Raw genomic sequence first — 20,007 nt, 5'->3', positions numbered from 1 at the left:
CCAGAGCTGCCAGGCGCTCCCAGCCGGTCTCGGCAAACTTTTCCCCAGCCCACGTGCTAAGCAAGCGGCTCGCTTCCCGAGCCCGGGATAGAGCACCGCGCCTAGGGAGGCCGCGCCGCCCTAGAAGTGCGCACGGTAGGCAACCCACACCAAGGCAGCGGCAGCTGCGGCGCTTGGGTACACCGCCGTGGGCTCCAAATGGCCTGAGAGCGTTCTTTTAGCCCTGCGTCCTCAGTGCCTTTAGAGTTCTTTCCTTTACCCGAGGCGCCCACACAACGCCTTATGCCCGCGGGTCGGAGCTTAGGGCTCGGCAGAGGTTGCTAATTCACTGATTATAATCACCTTCCTCTCCAACTCTTCCGCAGCTGCCCGCTCTGGATTAAGCCGCTTCGCGGCTCGTGCTAGGCAGTGGGTTCGCTTCCTCTTTCCCTCTCTTCTTTAAATTGGGACGCGGGAAGGCGCAGTTGCCTCTCCGGAGCTCTCTCCATCCCCCCCCCCCCCCCCCCCCCAACACCCTGTTTTCGCTTCTTGTCTCTCAGGTTCGTGGCGGAGAGATGCTGATCGCGCTGAACTGACCGGTGCGGCCCGGGGGTGAGTGGCGAGTCTCCCTCTGAGTCCTCCCCAGCAGCGCGGCCGGCGCCGGCTCTTTGGGCGAACCCTCCAGTTCCTAGACTTTGAGAGGCGTCTCTCCCCCGCCCGACCGCCCAGATGCAGTTTCGCCTTTTCTCCTTTGCCCTCATCATTCTGAACTGCATGGATTACAGCCACTGCCAAGGCAACCGATGGAGACGCAGTAAGCGAGGTGGGTCCCTCTCTGCCAAAGGTGCGTGGTGGGCTTCAGGGGTGGCGTGTGGCGGCGCTCACTCACGCCCTGGCTCCGGGGGCTCAGATGGGCAGGGCTGTGCTCTCCGCCCCAGCTTTTGCGGGTCCCCACTCCCCACCTTTAGGACCCCGGAGCTCTACAGAACACTCTGTTTTCTGTACCCTAGAGGCGCGGGGAGCCGGAGCGAGACGCGCTGGGAGCTCGGCGAGCCGGGCGCCACTCGGGCGCTCAGGGCTAAGTCGTGCGGTCTGCATTCATGTTCGCCGCCCCACCTCCTCACCTGAACTTGTCTCTTTAGGACGTATTTCTTATCTGGCATGCATTTTTTTTTGTCGTTGTTGTTCTTCTCTCTGTCCTCCTAACCATCTTCCCTGTAGCTCATTTGTTTTACCTTCCCCACCCACGTGCGCCCTAAACCCAGCCTCAGATCTCTTTGGACTTATAGTGTGTGTGTGGTGTGTGTGTGTCCCCAAGCGTGTGTCTGTATTCCAGAGCTTGGGAGGGGTACCAAGTCGAGGGCGATGACCTCTATTTCCAGAGAAAGGCCAACATAGATCTCTTTTTTCTGGAACCTGCGATGAGATGGGAACTTTCTGAATTGAGCAGCAATTCCCGCGCTGGTTTTCTGGGGAGTCCTCGCCTCCAGAGGTTTGTTTTTAAAACAGGCCCCACTTTGCTCTCTCCGTTTGCTTTGCAAAAGCAGCCACACCGGTGGAGGCTTCTATTCTCAATGAAATTCACTTGCGGCTTTTTAACTACTCCCTCCCTCTCCATCACTTGTGCGTAGCGGAGAAGGCGGGTGGAAGCCTCCAGAAAGGTTTCGGGGAACTCGCTTTCCTGCAGATTTAGTGCGTATTTCTGTCTCGGAGTCCGCTGGAGATGCAACTAATCCAACTGCATTTTAGAAGAAGGGCGGCTAGACACGATTCCATTTTCTGGGTGGATTTAGACATAAACCACTCATCACACGCACATCGAATTACCCGCGCAGGAAGGGTGCACAGCAGCCCCTTCCCAGGGACCTGGTGAGAGCTGTCTATTTCATCCGGCACTTTGGACTTTTGCGCAATTAGAATTTGTCGCATGAATGTTCATGAATGTTGACTTTTTCTTTTTCTCCAAGATGTAAACATCTCACTCGACCTGTGATGTGATTTGTTTATAACTCATTGTATGTAATCTCCGCTCCTGCATCCAGATTTTGAGGAGGACTTTCCGAACCTTATTTTTTGATGGCTTTTTAGGACATTGTTAAGCTGTTCTCACCTAGGGGTAGAGCTAGAGATTGGCCCACCTGAGCACAGAGCTCCAAATAACTGATGGTGTGCGACTTCTGTAGTCCCTGCGCTTCAATTGTCTCTGTATCTGCGGCTTGTAAGAAGAAACCGTCTCCAACTTCTCTCCCTCCCTCTCCCCGGATTTCTGACTTTTGGAAATCGTTTATTTTCAGAAATTATTCTACTTAAAAATACTAGAGAGAAATTTCTTCCCAAAGGCCATGAGCGTTTGATATTGATACTTGTCTTGAAAAAGTCCCTTTTTATCTCCTCTCTCCTCCCCTTCTGACTGATTCCTTTCTCAATCCCAGTACTTTCTTTAGAGTATTCGGCAGAGCCAGCAATTTTTGATTACACTATGGTCAAAAGTGTTTGGAGAGGCTTTTCCTCTTTTTATAAGTCAAAGCTGCAGTCTACTTAGAAAAACTAAAGTGCTTGAAGTCTGCAAAATACAGAAATGTCTAAAATCCTTTGCCAGATCCTTATTAGATGACTTGCTAATTCAGTGATAGCTTTCTGATCCACACTGCCTATCCCATTGTGGTTGAGTGGGGAAGAACCAAGCATATTGTTTTAGTAGAACTTAATGCAGAGATGCTGTTTGGTGGAAAAGGACATTGCAGCACTCCTGCGGCCAGAAGGGATACTGCATGCCTTCTCTGCAGTGCCATCTCTAAGAATCTGCCTATGCCTTCTTAGGTATCTGAAGCAGAACCTATTTATTTCAAAGCTTTCTTTTAGCAAAATCTCTTGTAACGATTACCATCCACATCCCAAAGCACTGACAGTCTAACTCTAAATTGTGCAATAGTAACTTATGCCAAATCAACCTTTCGATTTAATAAAATTCAAATGCTTTCAAGAACATGTAAATTGGTAAGGGTGTAAAAAAAATCAAAATTTTTTTCTTCTTCTCAACAGATGTCCCTTTACAAATCCCAAGTTTCTGGCTAGAATAACTGTGGTCCTTAAAAGTGACCACACTATCTGTACCAACAAAGGGTGTACTGTGTTTTTAATTAAAAGTGGAACTACTTAAAGGGCTGGCCAGACAGTGTAGGGCGATAGTAGCTTTTCTACTTTGCAAGGAAGCTTAAGGATTGCATTGTGAGAGTATTGAAATGAATAGAGATCTAACTCAAGTTGTGTGAATTGTCCCTCTTCACAAACTTAAGCTGGTTTTAATTGATCTCATGTCCACTGATTGATCCTACACCAATTGTTGTGCATACCAAACGATTGGCTTTGCCCAAAAAGATTGATTTCAATTAGTTCCTCAGTGAATGCTTGACTACTGGCCAAGTCATGTCAGCAGTGACAGTTGACATGCTAGGGCCTATGTGATACCAACATTTCCCTTTTTCCCCTTTGTTTTGGATAGTGTCAGTTAAATATTATTTTCCAGGAAGAAAAGTAACTGGTATTTTTTAAAAAAGATGTTGTAGCTTGGAAGATTAGCTATTTTCTTGGCTTTGTGCTACAAGTAGGTGGCAGTGGTACCAGGATTGGTTAGGCTTACCCCTGGGACCTGATTCTTTTTTTTTTTTTTTTTTTTCCATATTCCATCTGCAAATAATCAAACCTTCACTGTGAAGCATTCTCCGAACTCCTTTGGCATTATGTTTAGTCTGCTCTATGATCTCACATGCTCCATAATATCATTTTCTTAATGAAATAAAATTCTTGGCAGAGATTAGATAATTTAGTCAGTTAAAATCAATTGCATCCAGTTTGGAATGGAGAGCAAATATATCATTTAACGGTATATTTTATTTCAAAATATAGCCAGAAGATTGAGAAAATAGAATTTTGGCCGTCTCTACTTTTGGACAAAACTTCAAATGGGGGAGATCGCCACGAACAATAACACTACCTACCTACCACATTTTCTTCCCCTTATTTTGAAAAATTATCAAAATGCATTTGATAGTCACTAATGGGGCCTGGTTGCAATAATTTTAAAAAATTAATTAGACACAAACACAATACAATACTGACAATGAATATCTTTTAGAGGGGTGACACATGCCAACATTTTGAAAAGCTGATTAATAACTCTTATTTTTCTCTCCATGTAACATATTAAGATTTGTCTCCCTGTCTCCCCCTTCAAAATAGTCATGATTGGCTATCGTTAACCCCTACTACCTGTCTTGGTCTTGAGCCCACTTATGATTGATTTATATGTTAAGTGGAGTTATTTGATTACTTTCATTTTTTGGAATGGTTGTAAGCCACATTTCAGACTGAATTACTGAAAGGTGAATAGACAAATCATAGCTTTATTGTGGTCTCCTGGAATTTCTCGAGCGTGGCATGTAATGACTTAATCTTATATCTCCCTCATTCTGTTTTTATACCTTGTGATATTTTAAACAGGGACTTATGAAAACTTCTTGATAAAATTCTCAATGCAGCAAGGTTTCCAAATGTATAATTCATGTTTCTGGTGGTCTGATGGCAGGGGGCGTGCTGTGACTAGTGTTTCCTGCTGTAGCCTTTTCCATACTGAATCCTCAGCTTCTCCTTCCTCTAATAACTCCTTGTTTCACAAAATTAGACATAATTTCTTCCTTAAAAAGGAAGGGTTTATCACAAATATTGTGGCATGTTTCTGGTAACTGAGGCCAGAAAAAGCAAACATTTTCTCTTAAACCATATAGAGCTAAATTAATTTGTGTTTGTGTTCTTAAAAATTTAATGAAGAGATTCGAAGATTTTTTTTTTTACAAGGACTTTCTAAAGAGTTCACTTCTCCTGATATTCTTTCAAAATACAAAATGACACATGGAACATAGTAACCTACAGTTAAATGAAAAAGTTTCAAAACACATTTTGTATGCTTGCTTACTTTAAGTTCCAAAGTATTTCAGAAAAGCTGATGTGATGTTTAACTTTGCAACATAAACATGTTCTTTTCTTTTCTCTTTTCTGATTGGCTGCTTTGTCTTCCAACATAACTGCATAATTTTTTAAGGCAGGGTCTTACCAGTACAGAGAGGTCAGAAAGTTGCTGTGCTCAAACTAACATCTTATTTTGCCACAGAAATTTGGAAGTGATTCAGAATAGGTGACATTCCCCTAGGCCCTGGGCTTTCTTTATTTGCTTTTAAAATCCAGCTTGGCTAGAATCCAATATTCGCAGAAATCACAAGTTGGAAATGACACTTCTAGTTCCTTAATGCAAAACCACTTCTTATTTAGAGACAAACTGGCCAGTTTGTGGAATATCCAGGGTACTTCTTTCCTTCCAACTGACTGCCTTTAAACTATTTCTCTTGGAAATATGTATCCTTATCCATCCCAAGTCCAGGAAATAGGGGACAGACAGATTTTATTTGATATAAGCTTGATAACTACTCTGCTAAAAGGAGGTGATAAACTCTGGGATGACAAAGTTTTAAAATTTCTGTATTTAAGATGACATGAAGCTTATTTTTTCTCCATTAACTGCAGCAATCAAAGGCTGATCAGGTGAAGACAGTGTTGCATATCTATATTTATACATTTTCATATGTTCATCCAGAATAAATAGATAACATGCTAATTAATACTAAAGTGTATACACAATGTATATTATATATATTGGGGAAGGTATATATGCATACCTATATATATGGGTGTGTGTGTAGGGAAAGCGATGAGGATGGTATAATTATGGAGGATGGGGATTTCAGAACTAAAAGATTTTCACTCATTTTTTTCTAGTCCTTTTCATCTTTCTCTTTGACAAGATGAAAAGATGGGAGTGGGTGGGAAAGGGGGTGGGAGGGAGAGAATGAGAATCAGATTGGGTAGGGATAGTGTTTTTACTCTTTCCAAAGCCCACCTTCCACCTGTTCTTCTCTCCTCTAGGACCCTTCTGGATCAGTCACATTTATTTCAAGCATGCTGCTGTTCCTCCAATCCCAAAATTGCTCATTTTCTCCCTCTTCACACTGCTTTCCAATCTCTTCTGCTTTCCTTCACTTCTTCCCTTCCCTTCTCTGGCTTGATAATCCTGTTTCATTCACTCTTCAATCTGTTACTATTTGGCTTCTACCTTCACCTGTTTAATAAAAAGATTTTCTTTTCTTTAAAGAAATTAACAAAAAAGAAAAATACTAAAAGTTTATAAACATTAGACTTATTTTTTAGAGCGCTTTTAGGTTCACAGCGAAATTGAATGGAAGGTACAGAGATTTTAGAAAGGGGTTTCTTAATGGCCAGTCATACTCCCCTCATTGCCAAGTCCAGCATCGGTACGGTTCTCTGGGACTTGTTCCTATGGCGATATCTTATCACTTCTTTCCTTTGGCTAGTGACACTACACTGGTTTTACCTCCTATTTTCTGTCCGTTCTCTTCTTTGGTTCCCTCACTGAGAATGTAGACTAGTGTTTCTTCACCTTTATTCATTTCCTTGGGGAATTTTACCCATCCCTGTTTCTCGAACTGTCATTTCTACATAAAGTCCTTTAATTCTAGGCTCAATTTTACTTTTTTTCTTTTGTTTTTAGCTTCAGATTATCCTACACTCAGATCACCCAACTACTGCCAATATGGATAGATATTCCATGCATACTCAAACTTGACAATTCACTTTCTCTTCTGTGCCCCCTCCCAAATGTGTTCCTCTGCTTGTATTCTTTTTTTATCCATGGAGTTCTGGGTGCCAAGGCTGGGAGCCTTGCTATAGTCTTTGACTTTTCTGTTGCCTCGTATCAGTTTATTCTTGCCTAAACTATATTGGATTAGTGAGTTTATATCCATCTCATCCTTTCCATTCCCAAAGGTATTTCCTAGCTCAGGCCCTCATAGACTCCTCATCCTCCAGCATCTACTTCAATCCACTTACGATGCTCCATCCCTTACAATGCTGCCACATTCCATTTTTCTCCACCACACATCTGATCATATTACTTCTCATAATAAACCCCAAACCTCCCAGGCCTCCATATTGACTGCAGAATAAACACCAGCCTCTTCTGTAGCAGTCAGCATTCCCCATCATCTGACCACAGCCTGCTTTCAACCTTCTACCACCTTGAAAGCACACTTCGCTTAAGCTATCCCAGATAACTTCATTTCCAGGCATGCCATGTATTTTCAAGCTTTTGCGCTGTTGAGCATGTGCGTGGTGCCCACCTAAAATGCCACTGCTTCTGTGAAGCCTTCCTGGAATTTTCTGCCTTCCTTTCTAAAGCCAAAATCAATTATTCCCTCATAGTTTCTTAGCTTTCTGGGCTATTCTTAAAGGACTCTTATTTTTCCTTTTTTTCTGGTTATCTTGCCTTATGTATCATCATATTTTAAGCGTCTCTTAGGCAGAACTACGGTATGTTTATCTTTGTACTCTTCAAACTAGACCTTTTAGAGTGCTTTCTCCACAAAATGTAGTGGAACAGTCATTGTATATGAGATTTTTGTTTGCCCTTAAAATTATTTTGGTGACTTAATGAGAAATGGTGTTTTTTTTTTAATTGAAGTTCTTTGCACATAGTTGACGTTGAATGATTAAATATTATGGGTATTCTCATTATTTATAATTCTTTATAGTTGAGAGAAAAATTTTTGAAAAACTGAGGTATAAAATCATCCCCAGCCCAGTACTCATTCTGAAGTCTCTTCTGATTATTTCAGAATTTCTCTGAGTATACTAGTGTCTGTATCTGTACACTTGTTTGTTATTTGAATGATTGAGTATTCCAAGTGACAGGTGATTTGTGGGGGTAGGGAAAACTGGTGGTAGTGGGGTCACCCCCCCGCCTTTTTTTTTGTGAGACGGAATTTCGCTCTTGTCACCCAGCCTGGAGTACAATGGTGTGATCTTGACTCACTGAACCTCCGCCTCCTGGGTCCAAGTGATTCTCCTGCCTCAGCTTCCCAAGTAGCTGGGATTATAGATGCCCAATACCATGCCCAGCTAATTTTTGTATTTTTAGTAGAGACGGGGTTTTGCCATGTCGGTCAGGCTTGTCTTGACCTCCTGACCTCAGGTGATCCTCCTGCCTTGGCCTCCCAAAGTGCTGGGATTACAGGCGTGAGCCACCATGCATGGCTGGTAACCCATATTTTAAAAAATACTTATTGTATAGAAAAGAGCAATAAAGGATTTTTATCCCCAAACAGTTTGACCTTATGAATGAATAATAATTTAGGAGAAAATAAAAGAAAGTGTTATTTGCCTTCTAAAAAATACTCATATTAATAGTATAAGTTAGTACAGGAAAAAATTTAATCCTAGTTATTATATTTATGATTTTAGTATAATAAATATAGCTATGTGGACATACCCATGAGAGATACAGATGTGTGTGTATTTTAGAACAAGTTCTCTAAGTATGAAGAGACCACGTATTTCTGTGTAGTGCCTTCCAGGAGAACACTGACATTTCACCGTCCTTTGAATGAAGTGGGACCTGTTTGACTTATACAGAAGGTGAGCTGCTTACAGAAATGTGTGGTTTTAAAACTAACAGTTAAGAGGAAGAGAATAGAGCTAGGATTTAACTTTCCAGAATTCACTGGGTTTTCCTGTACACAGTATGTTTCAACATAAACATTAATTCAAAGAAAAGAAATTCCCTTTGAACCCATTCAAAAGTTCTTCAGACCACAGACTTTTATTGAGCCCCAGAACTTCCTACAACTCATAATTATGCTAATAAAGTAATGAATATTAAATAACTGAAGGCTGAGGGGTGGAGTAATTGAGGGGTAGGACCATAAGTATGTTTTAGTAAAAATTTGCATACTTGCATTGGTAATTTTTAAAATTATTTTTGAGTATGAATTATAGAAACATTTCTAGTATTGTAATAGCCAGAACAAATGTGTGTGTGCATGTGTTGTGTACTTGCCTGTACATGTGTTCATGTATGTGTGTATGGGTGTGTATGTGTATTTTGTGTTTAACACATGTTAGAATAGTAAAGATTAGAGCAGTTATTAAATATTTATTTTTTACTCTAAAATGTAGAGAAAGTGATTATAAGTAGCCTTTCTCATCTAGTCATTTGGAGAAAACCTTTTACAATTTACTTAAAACTTTTTCAATTTTCGTCTCTTGCTGAAAGATATTAAGAGCACTTATAAAATAGAAGTTATCCAGTTCAGCACATTTGTTTTGAGAAGGGTTTCTTAACTTGGGGTCCAGAGGTAGGGCCAGGGTTTTTGTAAGCTTCCTGAAATTAGAAGCAAAAACATTTTCTGTTGCTTTTTGTGGTGTAGAGGGATGATATAGAGCTTTGAGACTAAAGTCTCAAAGAGGTCCAAGTTTCATCTCTTTCCTTCAATAGGTTAAGAAGCATTGGCTTAAAAAATAGGAGGTGGACCTTCCAAATTAGCATGATGCCAAGTGACTGCTTCAAAGTGATAATTGTTTTCTGAAAGTTTATTTTCCTTGTGTGAGTTTTCAGCCATTTGCTATGTTTATATTTAACAATATGAAGCCACATTGGAAGCACTGTCTCAAGATTTATTTCAGTAAATAATTACTTGGCAAGTAATTCCTTACTCAAAGACAATAGTTGTTAAATTCTCTCAATTCCACTAAAGAGTTTATAAAAGTACAATGCAAATATACAGTATAGGGGTTTTGTTAAAACTTCTCATGTGATCTAACTTTTATCTCATTAAGAAAACAGTTAATATATAGTTTTAGAAATAGCTGTTGTAGCTTTCCAGCTGGTGACATGTGGTGCTGGCATTGATCTGACTTGAGGCATCATGCTGCCAGTTCACAGAATGGCCAAAACTGGGGCTTAGCACTCTTCAATTCTGGCCAAGTGGGCTCCTGCTAGATCTTTGTTTCTGTGTCAGCATATTTTAGAATTTTTGTATCATGATGGCCTTAGTCTCTACCCTGTTGCTGGATGCAATTGCCAACTAAAAACCTCAGCAATGAAAACACATGGACCAATAGAGGGCACACTTTGCATTCTTTTCCCTGTGCTTTGTTCTCTGAAATTTCGTGGGATTTGTGCTTCCTTTGCTTTGCTCTATTGGTTCAGGGGCGAAACCTGCTCTGCTCTCCCCATGGACACTGTGATCATCTTGATGTCATCACAGAGAGAACAAAGGAAAAAATAAAAAGAACTTTCAGTCTTACTGAGAATTTCTGGTTTTGATCGCTAATCTCCTTTTGACAAGACCTCACCAAGAGGCAAACTGAACCAACCTCACTGTTTTAGTATCTGTGAGACACAGATGTGAAAGCTACAGATTTAATTAACATGCAGGTAGGTTCCAGCTTCTACAGCCACTTTGAAAAACATCAGTGGGTTTTATTTTATTTTTAAAATTCAGATGTTTTCCGTAAGATGAATGCCCTAAAGTTTAAGCAACTGGTAAAGTTGGGAGTTGCCCAAATGACTCCAAATTAATACTTCCCAATTAATTGTTTTTCAAATTATTTAATCTTTATAGAGAGACCTATTTATTTCGATGCTTCTCTCATACTTTGGCCCTTTGGGAATTGTAAAAATTGTCTAATATTCTGAAAATCCAAAGTTATTATTTTTTTGAGACTGAGTCTCGCTCTGTCGCCCAGCCAAAGTATTTTTAAGTTCTTATTCCCCCTTGTGTAATAAAGTATGACTTGGGGCTTAAAAATTCTCTGGCATCGGCTGGGCACGGTGGCTTATGCCTGTAATCCCAGCACTTTGAGAGGCCGAGGCAGGCGGATCACGAGGTCAGGAGATCGAGACTATCCTGGCTAACACGGTGAAACCCCGTCTCTACTAAAAATACAAAAAATAAAAAACATTAGCCAGGCGTGTTGGCAGGCGCCTGTTGTCCCAGCTACTCTGGAGGCTGAGGCAGGAGAATGGCGTGAACCCAGGAGGCGGAGCTTGCAGTGAGCCGAGATCGCGCCACTGCACTCCAGCCTGGGTGACAGAGAGAGACAGTGTCTCAAAAAAAAAAAAAAAAAAAAAAAAAAAAAAGTTCTCTGGCATCTCACTTTTTTTCACCTCACATGCTGTGTTCTCATGCCTCTTCCTGGTAGTCAAAAACAGGCTTTTAATGTTGAATGATCTGTGCTGTGTCATCATTAAACTTCATGTTTAGTTATTCACTCTTTCCTCTTCCAAGATTTTGAAGACTTACTTTGCCCTGTTGATTCAGCTGGCAGACCTTCTCTGCAATCCCCATGAAGTTTAACTGAATCATAGGGGATTAATATTCTATGACCAAACGACATATTATCTGCTCACCCCCCAAAATATAACTCTTCGGGGGTAACTATGGTATCTGTCATTCCCTGCTCTTTTACTGTCATTAGATGGTCTTTAAAAACTCTGCCCTGGATGAGAGACCTTGTTGGTCTAGTGTATTGGGAAGAGTTGTTCCTGCAGCTCCCATGTTACCATACCTAAGCAGACATTAAAAGAAGAGAATCCTGGTCTTTGACTTGTTATGTCTTCTGGGTAGTTCTAGTAGGTGGAAGAACGTCTACAAGAACTTATGTTTATTTTGATACTTGCTTCTTGATGACATTCTAGAGGTTCACTTCTTTGGATGTGTGTGTGTTTAAGGGAATTTTGAGAAACTCTTGCCTGTTAGTTCTGGGCTCTTCTAAGGAGATATGAGGAAGTGGGGGAGATTAGCTGTAGGTTGGGTAACTGGAATGAAGAAACTAGCTTAATATTTTTTACTTATCCAAGGATCTTGGTATCTGATGACTTCAGAAAAATCAGAGCTGTTCTATCCATAGCATTCCTTCCACTGATGAAAGATATCTCATGGCCACCCTCCTTCACCCAGCATAGTGTAATTGAGAAACTTTGTTAGGGTCAAGAAACTACGTAATTTGAAAAACCACTGGTGTATGATAAATGTACAGCAGTGGTTCCCAGAAGCACTATTAGTGGGTTGAGGTTAGTTTGTTGTGGTGATAGAGAAGCCATTTGCACCGCTCCTGGTGGTCAGTAAGTTAAATCAGCAGTGGCTGATATGATTCTTGACTGAATCCTGTCAATTATGAAAGTTCTTTTTTCCCTCATTTAAATAATATTATCCCGAAAATTGATCTAGAGCTTTGGAAACTGCCCCTTGAAAACTGATTTCCCAAATCATGAGTTTAGTGTAATTTAATTGTTCTCTATGCAGAGGGGAATTAGTTCTTTGCGGCTACTATGGGTGATCTCAACATGATTTATATTTGAAAATGACTCAAATGAATAACTGTTCAGGAGGCTTGGCAAGCTTCTGCATAACAAGCAGTCATTTTTTGTTGTTGTTGAATTCAGAGAGAAAAGTTTAAGAAATGCGACAGGCTGGACCGAGGGAAAGGAAAGAGCAGGAACAAGATCATTTCCTCAAACTTGAGGTCGATCATGTGAAAAACGAATGTGATTTATTTTTGGAATTAAATAAAAATGAAAGTATTTTATGAAAAGGAAGATTAAAGTTTATATTTAGAAAATTATCCACTAATGGAGGAGACCCTTCTTTGGAATTTTGACTTTGGAAGCTGCCTCTTTCCAACAGCAGAGAGCATCTCGTGAGAGTGTTTTAAAGCTGGTGACTTGACAACACTCTCAAGAGTGAACTCTAAGGACCTTTCACACTGTAAGAGCCATCCCACAGCTATCTGTAATGCATGTGGTATCTAATAGGTAGTTAAATATAAAGTCTTGTTGACAGCTGCTTGAATTCAAAGTACAAGACTCTTGCCTTCCTGAAGAGAGGACACTAAACAAAACTACTTCAAGAGATGGGGTCTTGCTGTGTTGCCCAGGCTGGGCTCAAGCGATCCTCCCACCTTAGCTTCCTGAGTAGCTGAGACGACAGGCATGTGCCACCACTCTCAGCTAAAATTGCTTCTTGATTTTCTGCACCATATGCTTCTGCATCATTATTGTAAACTTCAGTAATATGCTAGATATTGACATTCAATATGAATTTCTAAAAGGTGTATACCTCAATTCTTATGTGACCATGATGCTAATTTGTAGGATGTTTCATTATAAGAAACTTTGAGATTTCAATATAACTATAATCAGCATGGGTTATACCATACAGATATTTTGCTTTCTTTAATGGGTTGCTAGACTGGAAGACAAGTATTAGACAAAATTTTATTAATACTATCTGGCACACCTATGAAGGCATAATAGGCTTAAAAACCCATTCAGACAAGGTAGAGAAAGGCAAGTATATCATCTTAAGTTACTTTCGTGAGTTACATTTGGTAGAGAGTGGTGAGTAATGGATTGATGTCTACTCTATGGGGATCCTGGGTATACAGAAGGAACCCGTCTTCAGCCTTGTCTGAAACAATATTTTCTTAATGATTTCATTGAAGACAGGTGGTAGGCTAACCACACTTTTGCATAATATGAAGTTGAACAGGACATTTAGGATGTGGGATGACTGGTTACAAAAAGATCTCAATGGCGAGGAATGACAGGATGAATTTACAAATGAAATCTTAACCAGAAACACGTAGAGTTTACTCTTTAAAATGAAAGAATTAGCTGGGCGTAGTGGCTCACACCTGTAATCCCAGCACTGTGGGAGGCTGAGGCGGGCAGATCACAAGGTCAAGAGATCGAGACCATCCTGGCCAACATGGTGAAACCCCGTTTCTGCTAAAGATACAAAAATTAGCTGGGCAGGGTGGTGCATGCTTGTAGTCCTAGCTACTTGGGAGGCTGAGGCAGGAGAATCGCTTGAACCCGGGAGGCGGAGGATGCAGTGAGCTGAGATTGCACCACTGCACTCCTGCCTGGGCGACAGAGCGAGACTCTGTGTGTGTGTGTGTGTGTGTGTGTGTGTGTGTGTATTCACACATACATACATATATACACCAACAATGGAAGAATAAGATGTTGGACACAAGGTTTTCTCATTGATTTTTGACTTACTCTGAGGTTATAATGTAATGTAATTGCAAAAAGAATTGGTTGCATTAAGAGAAATATTTATCTATATTCAAGAATAAACTAGATGAAGGCTCTTAGCCTATCTTGTATTCTTTTCTAGAGTCATTACTTTGAGAAGTGCATTGGCAGCACACATTATTACACAGTATTAATTTCCTAGGACTGCTGTGACAAAGTACCACAAACTGGATGGTGTGAAACAGCAGAAATATCTTTTCTCACCATCTGGAGGCTAAAAGTCCAAAATCAAGATGCAAGGAAGTTCATGCTCTCTCTGAGACTAGGGGAGGAGCCTTCCTTGTTTCTTCCAGCCTCCGGTAGTCTCAGGTGTTCCTTGACTTGTAACAGTAGCATTCCAATCTCTGCTTCTATTTTCACGTGGCTGTCTTACCTCTGGTTTTATTTCTTTTGTCAGAAAGCCAGTTCTATTAGATTAGGGTCCACCTTAATAACCTAATGTTAACTTGATTACATCTGCAAAAACCCTATTTGCAAATAAGGCCACATTCACAGGCACTGAGAATTAGGACTTCAACATATCTTCTTTGAGTACACAATGCAACCCATAACAAATACCATTTGCATCATACCCTGTAGTCTTTTAAATCCTTATTTTCATAACAACCCTGTGGAATATTATTAATTATACCATAATATTATTAGTATAACAAGTAGTGGTAATAGAAGTGGAATACTTAGTAGAGGTAGGATCACTGCATATAGCTACAGACTGTATATTGGACATAAAGCAAGAATATTAATGGCACTCCCTGGACTTGTGCATACCATGGCCCTGAGAGTGGGGATGCTTTAGACATGGTTTATAAGTGTATGGTGTTTGGAGTATGTAACCTCAAAGTTCCTTTCTGCCTCTAAAGTTGTGTGAAACTACCCAAACCCAAGGAGTCACCTCTTTATTATTTATTACAGCATCTTTATTACTTTTTCAAACAAATCTGTGCATCAACTTGGCTTCTTGCTGTTCATCTCTATCAGCTGAAGCTGAACATTGAGTTTAGCTGTTTTTTGTTAGTTTGTTTTTGGGACGGAGTCTCACTCTGTCACCCAGGCTGGAGTGCAATGGCGTGGTCTCAGCTCACTGCAACCTCTGCCTCCCAGGTTCAAGAGATTCTCCCGACTCAGCCTCCCAAGTAGCTGGGACTACAGGTGCGTGCCACTACACCTGGCTAATTTTTGTATTTTTAGTAGAGACAGGGCTGGTCTCGAACTCCTGATCTTTGTGATCTGCCTGCCTCAGCCTTCCAAAGTGCTGGGATTACAGGTGTGAGCCACCGCGCCCGGCCTTAGCTGTTTTTATTGAAGAAGTTTTCTGTCCTCTAAGAGCTGTTAGCACTCTTTATGGAGCATTAGTGAAATCTCAATATTGCCTACTATGCATGGCTTCTGGTGTTAGAGTGTCTTAAACTAGTCTTCTCTGATTTTGAATAGTGTCAAATGCTGGCGTTGCCAAGGCGCTTGATCTATTCATGCTTGTGTGCTGCACATAAAGGGCTAGTAAGAACATTCTTTTAAAGCTATTGTGAAATTTTTGAAATGTAAAAAAGTGATATGATGAATCCCTACATATCCCTCACCCAGACTGAACAAATAATGACATTTTACCACACTGACTTTATTTATTCTTTATTTTCTGTTTTACTTTGTATTGGCTGAAATGTAAAGAAAATCAGATATTACATCATTTCACCCTACATATTTCTGAGTGTATTTCTTACAAATATTGATTTTCTTTCCAAACTTCAATGTCATTCATCTACCTGACAAAATTAGTTATTTCCTGATAGCACCTCTTAATGATCGGTGTGTAATGGATTTCCCCAATTGCCTCAAAAATGTCTTTATACAGTGGCTATGCTTGAATCAGCATTGAAATAACACCCACTCATTGCACTTGGTGGGTATGTACCTAAAGTTTCTTTGATTCTAGGGTAGTACTTCCTTCCCACTCATTTTTCAATGCCATTGACTTATTGAAAAAGAAAAGTCAATTTTCTGCAGAATATCTCACATCTTTCCATGTGTTCTCCTGTTGGGGTTGTTTAACTTGTGCCTCAATCTTCCACAATTTCTGCGAACTAGAAGTTCTCCTTGAAGGTTGGATTAGATTCAGGTTCAACTTTTTTGGCTGGAACGCCGTGCAGGTGATGCTGAGTGCTTCATATTACATCACACCAGGAGGCACACAATGTCTCGTCGTGCCATTCTTAGTCTTGCTGAGATTAACCAGTGGGCTCATGTGGTACCAGCCCAATCACCCTCCATTTTAATGATATTTGTCTGAATTAACAGTTTCATTAGGGGTTGCAAAATAGTGATTTTTTTTCTAATTCTTACCACACTTATTAGCTGAAAATTTTCTATTAAAAACTGTTCCTTTTTCAGCTATAGATATTTTTGTACTATGAAACACAATTCTTACAGGTAAAGCAGATGATAAGCTTATTTTCTTCCATTTTAATTGCTGATTCTTAGGAAAGAGAGTTGATACGTGTTTAGCTGGGACAGTGGGAGAGCTTCATGTAAGTGAATAAAGTGCTTTTATTTGTGTCAAGCCATTCCCTGTCAGATGGAGGAGAAGTCTTCCAACAGTTTCCACTTACTGAAACAGTAGTAGTAAAATGACATTAAAAAAAAAAAGACTTCTTGGTTTTTGCCAACAGGAATGAAATGCAAACCTTCTGGAAACCTGAATTCGATTAGACATCTTCTGATAATGTTTTCTGTTAATAGCTTTCAGAGAAGCTACTGAGTTGAACATACAGTAGCTTCAGTATGGTGTAATCTGAGGCTCATTGGATGGAAAAACAGTACTTTCTGCTACTTTAAACACTCTCTGGAAGGCTTAGAGAGGAGAGGAAGGAAAATATTTAAGGAGATCAACTGGATGTTGTAGAATACAAGTAACGTCACCTGAGAAGGATTAAGTTTTCTCAAAGCTTGTCTTGAATGGCAGCTAGCCACTTAGATTTGGCCCTTGTAACCCATCAGGCTTGTCTGTTGCTGTGCAGTCTTTTCTTTTCTTTTTCTTTTCTTTTTTTTTTTTTTTTTTTTTTGAGGTGGAGTTTTGCTCTTTGTTGCCCAGGCTGGAGTGCAATGGCACGATCTCTGCTCACTGTTAACCTCTGCCTCCTGGGTTCAAGCGATTCTCCTGCCTCAGCCTCCCAAGAAGCTGGGATTACAGGCACTCACCACCATGCCCAGCTAATTTTTGTATTTTTAGTAGAGATGGGGTTTCACCATGTTGGCCAGGCTGGTATCGAACTCCTGATCTCAGGTGATCCGCCCACCTTTGCCTCCCAAAGTGCTGGGATTACAGACGTGAGCTACCACGCCCAGCCTGCTGTGCAGTCTTTAACTTAACATATAAAGAAAGGGCCTAGAGATTACGTGTCTTCTGTGGGCCGGGGACGGTGACGTTTTGTTTTTTTTTTTTAATTATTCCTTCTGCTTATCAGGTGCAGCTGGCTCTTTCTAATTACAGAAACCTTTCCTTTATTCATTTAAAAACTTAGCTCATTGCTTTGAATCATTACTATTGGCATAGTTTTTGTATGACCTGTTGAAAGATACACATAATATGTACATTTAACAGTTTTACTATCCAGTGAAGTCAAAAATTTAATTCACACAAATGCCTATTGAGAGGATTAAAGGGCTCGTTATACATTTTGACTGTAAGTATTATGAATATACAACATTTAATACGTGGCTCATAAAACTCTTGCTGGAGTAAGACAACACTGGAGGTGTGTGCTTTTCTTACTAGTAAAGTGCCTTCGTAGTACTCTTTTTTTTTTTTTTTTTTAAATTTCTGGGATACATGTGCAGAACGTACAGGTTTGTTACATAGGTATACATGTGCCGTGTGGTTTGCTGCACCTATTAACACGTCACCTAGGTATTGTAGTACTCTTTTTAAGTTCTAGGGTACATGTGCACAATGTGCAGGTTTGTTACATATGTATACATGGGCCATGTTGGTGTGCTGCATCCATTAACTCATCATTTACATTAGGTATATCTCCTAATGCTATCCCTCCCCCTTCCCCCCACCCCACAAAAGGCCCTGGTGTGTGATGTTCCCCTTCCTGTGTCCAAGTGTTCTCATTGTTCATTTCCCACCTATGAGTGAGAACATGCGGTGTTTGGTTTTTTGTCCTTGTGATAGTTTGCTGAGAATGATGGTTTCCAGCTTCATCTATGTCCCTACAAAGGACATGAACTCATCATTTTTTTATGGCTGCATAGTATTACATGGTGTATATGTGCCACATTTTCTTAGTCCAGTCTATCATTGATGGACATTTGGGTTGGTTCCAAGTCTTTGCTATTGTGAATAGTGCCGCAATAAACATACGTGTGCATGTGCCTTTATAACAGCATGATTTATAGTCCTTTGGGTATATACCCAGTAATGAGATGACGGGGTCAACTGGTATTTCTAGTTCTAGATCCCTGAGGAATCACCACACTGACTTCCACAATGGTTGAACTAGTTTACAGTCCCACCAACAGTGTAAAAGTGTTCCTATTTCTCCACATCCTCTCCAGCACCTGTTGTTTCCTGACTTTAATGATGGCCATTCTAACTGGTGTGAGATGGTATCTCATTGTGGTTTTGATTTGCATTTCTCTGATGGCCAGTGAGATGAGCATTTTTTCATGTGTTTGTTGGTTGCATAAATGTCTTCTTTTGAGAAGTGTCTGTTCATGTCCTTTGCCCACTTTTTGATGGGGGTTGTTTGTTTTTTTCTTGTAAATTTGTTGGAGTTCATTGTAGATTCTGGATATTAGCTCTTTGTCAGATGAGTAGGTTGCAAAAATTTTCTCCCATTCTGTAGGTTGCCTGTTCACTCTGATGGTGGTTTCTTTTGCTGTGCAGAAGCTCTTGAGTTTAATTAGATCCATTTGTCAATTTTGGCTTTGTTGCCATTGCTTTTGGTGTTTTAGACCTCAAGTCCTTGCCTATGCCTATGTCCTGAATGGTATTGCCTAGGTTTTCTTCTAGGGTTTTTATGGTTTTAGGTCTAACATGTAAGTCTTTAATCCATCTTGAATTAATTTTTGTATAAGGTGTAAGGAAAGGATCCAGTTTCAGCTTTCTACATATGGCTAGCCAGTTTTCCCAGCACCATTCATTAAATAGGGAATCCTTTCCTCATTTCTTGTTTTTGTCAGGTTTGTCAAAGGTCAGATGGTTGTAGATATGCAGCATTACTTCTGAGGGCTCTGATCTGTTCCATTGATCTATATCTCTGTTTTGGTACCAGTACCATGCTGTTTTGGTTACTGTAGCCTTGTAGTATAGTTTGAAGTCAGGTAGCGTGATGCCTCCAGCTTTGGTCTTTTGGCTTAGGATTGACTTGGTGATGCAGGCTCTTTTTTGGTTCCATATGAACTTTAAAGTAGTTTTTTCCAATTCTGTGAAGAAAGTCATTGGTAGCTTGATGGGGATGGCATTGAATCTATAAATTACCTTGGACAGTATGGCCGTTTTCATGATATTGATTCTTCCTGCCCATGAGCATGGAATGTTCTTCCATTTGTTTGTATCCTCTTTTATTGCATTGAGCAGTGGTTTGTAGTTCTCCTTGAAGAGTTCCTTCACATCCCTTGTAAGTTGGATTCCTAGGTATTTTATTCTCTTTGAAGCAATGGTGAATGGGAGTTCACTCATGATTTGGCTCCCTGTTTGTCTGTTATTGGTGTATAAGAATGCTTGTGATTTTTGTACATAGATTTTGTGTCCTGAGACTTTGCTGAAGTTGCTTTTCAGCTTCAGGAGATTTTGGGCTGAGAAGATGGGGTTTCCTAGATATACAGTCATGTCATCTGCAAACAGGGACAATTTGGCTTCCTCTTTTCCTAATTGAATATGCTTTATTTCTTTCTCCTGCCTGATTGCCCTGGCCAGAACTTCCAACACTATATTGAATAGGAGTGGTGAGAGAGGGCATCCCTGTCTTGTGCCAGTTTTCAGAGGGAATGCTTCCAGTTTTTGCCCATTCAGTATGATA

The 20,007-nt window shown here is 40.3% G+C and overlaps 1 protein-coding gene across 1 annotated transcript in view; it reads left to right on the top strand.

The window, feature by feature from the left end:
* Positions 1–539: 539 nt before the first annotated feature.
* The window catches only part of RSPO2 (R-spondin 2), a 181,099-nt gene continuing 161,631 nt past the window's right edge, over positions 540–20,007 (top strand). Inside the window, exon 1 of the mRNA XM_032760264.2 lies at positions 540–802. Coding sequence (XP_032616155.1) covers positions 709–802 — 94 coding nt within the window. The 5' untranslated portion in view covers positions 540–708. The remainder of the gene's footprint in view (positions 803–20,007) is intronic.

The sequence above is a fragment of the Hylobates moloch genome, unplaced genomic scaffold (genome assembly GCF_009828535.3).
Source record: "Hylobates moloch isolate HMO894 unplaced genomic scaffold, HMol_V3 SCAFFOLD_9, whole genome shotgun sequence".
Classification (NCBI taxonomy): Eukaryota; Metazoa; Chordata; class Mammalia; order Primates; family Hylobatidae; genus Hylobates; species Hylobates moloch.
The sequence above is the reverse complement of the archived record's forward strand: the minus strand, read 5'-3'. Positions and strand labels throughout refer to the sequence as shown.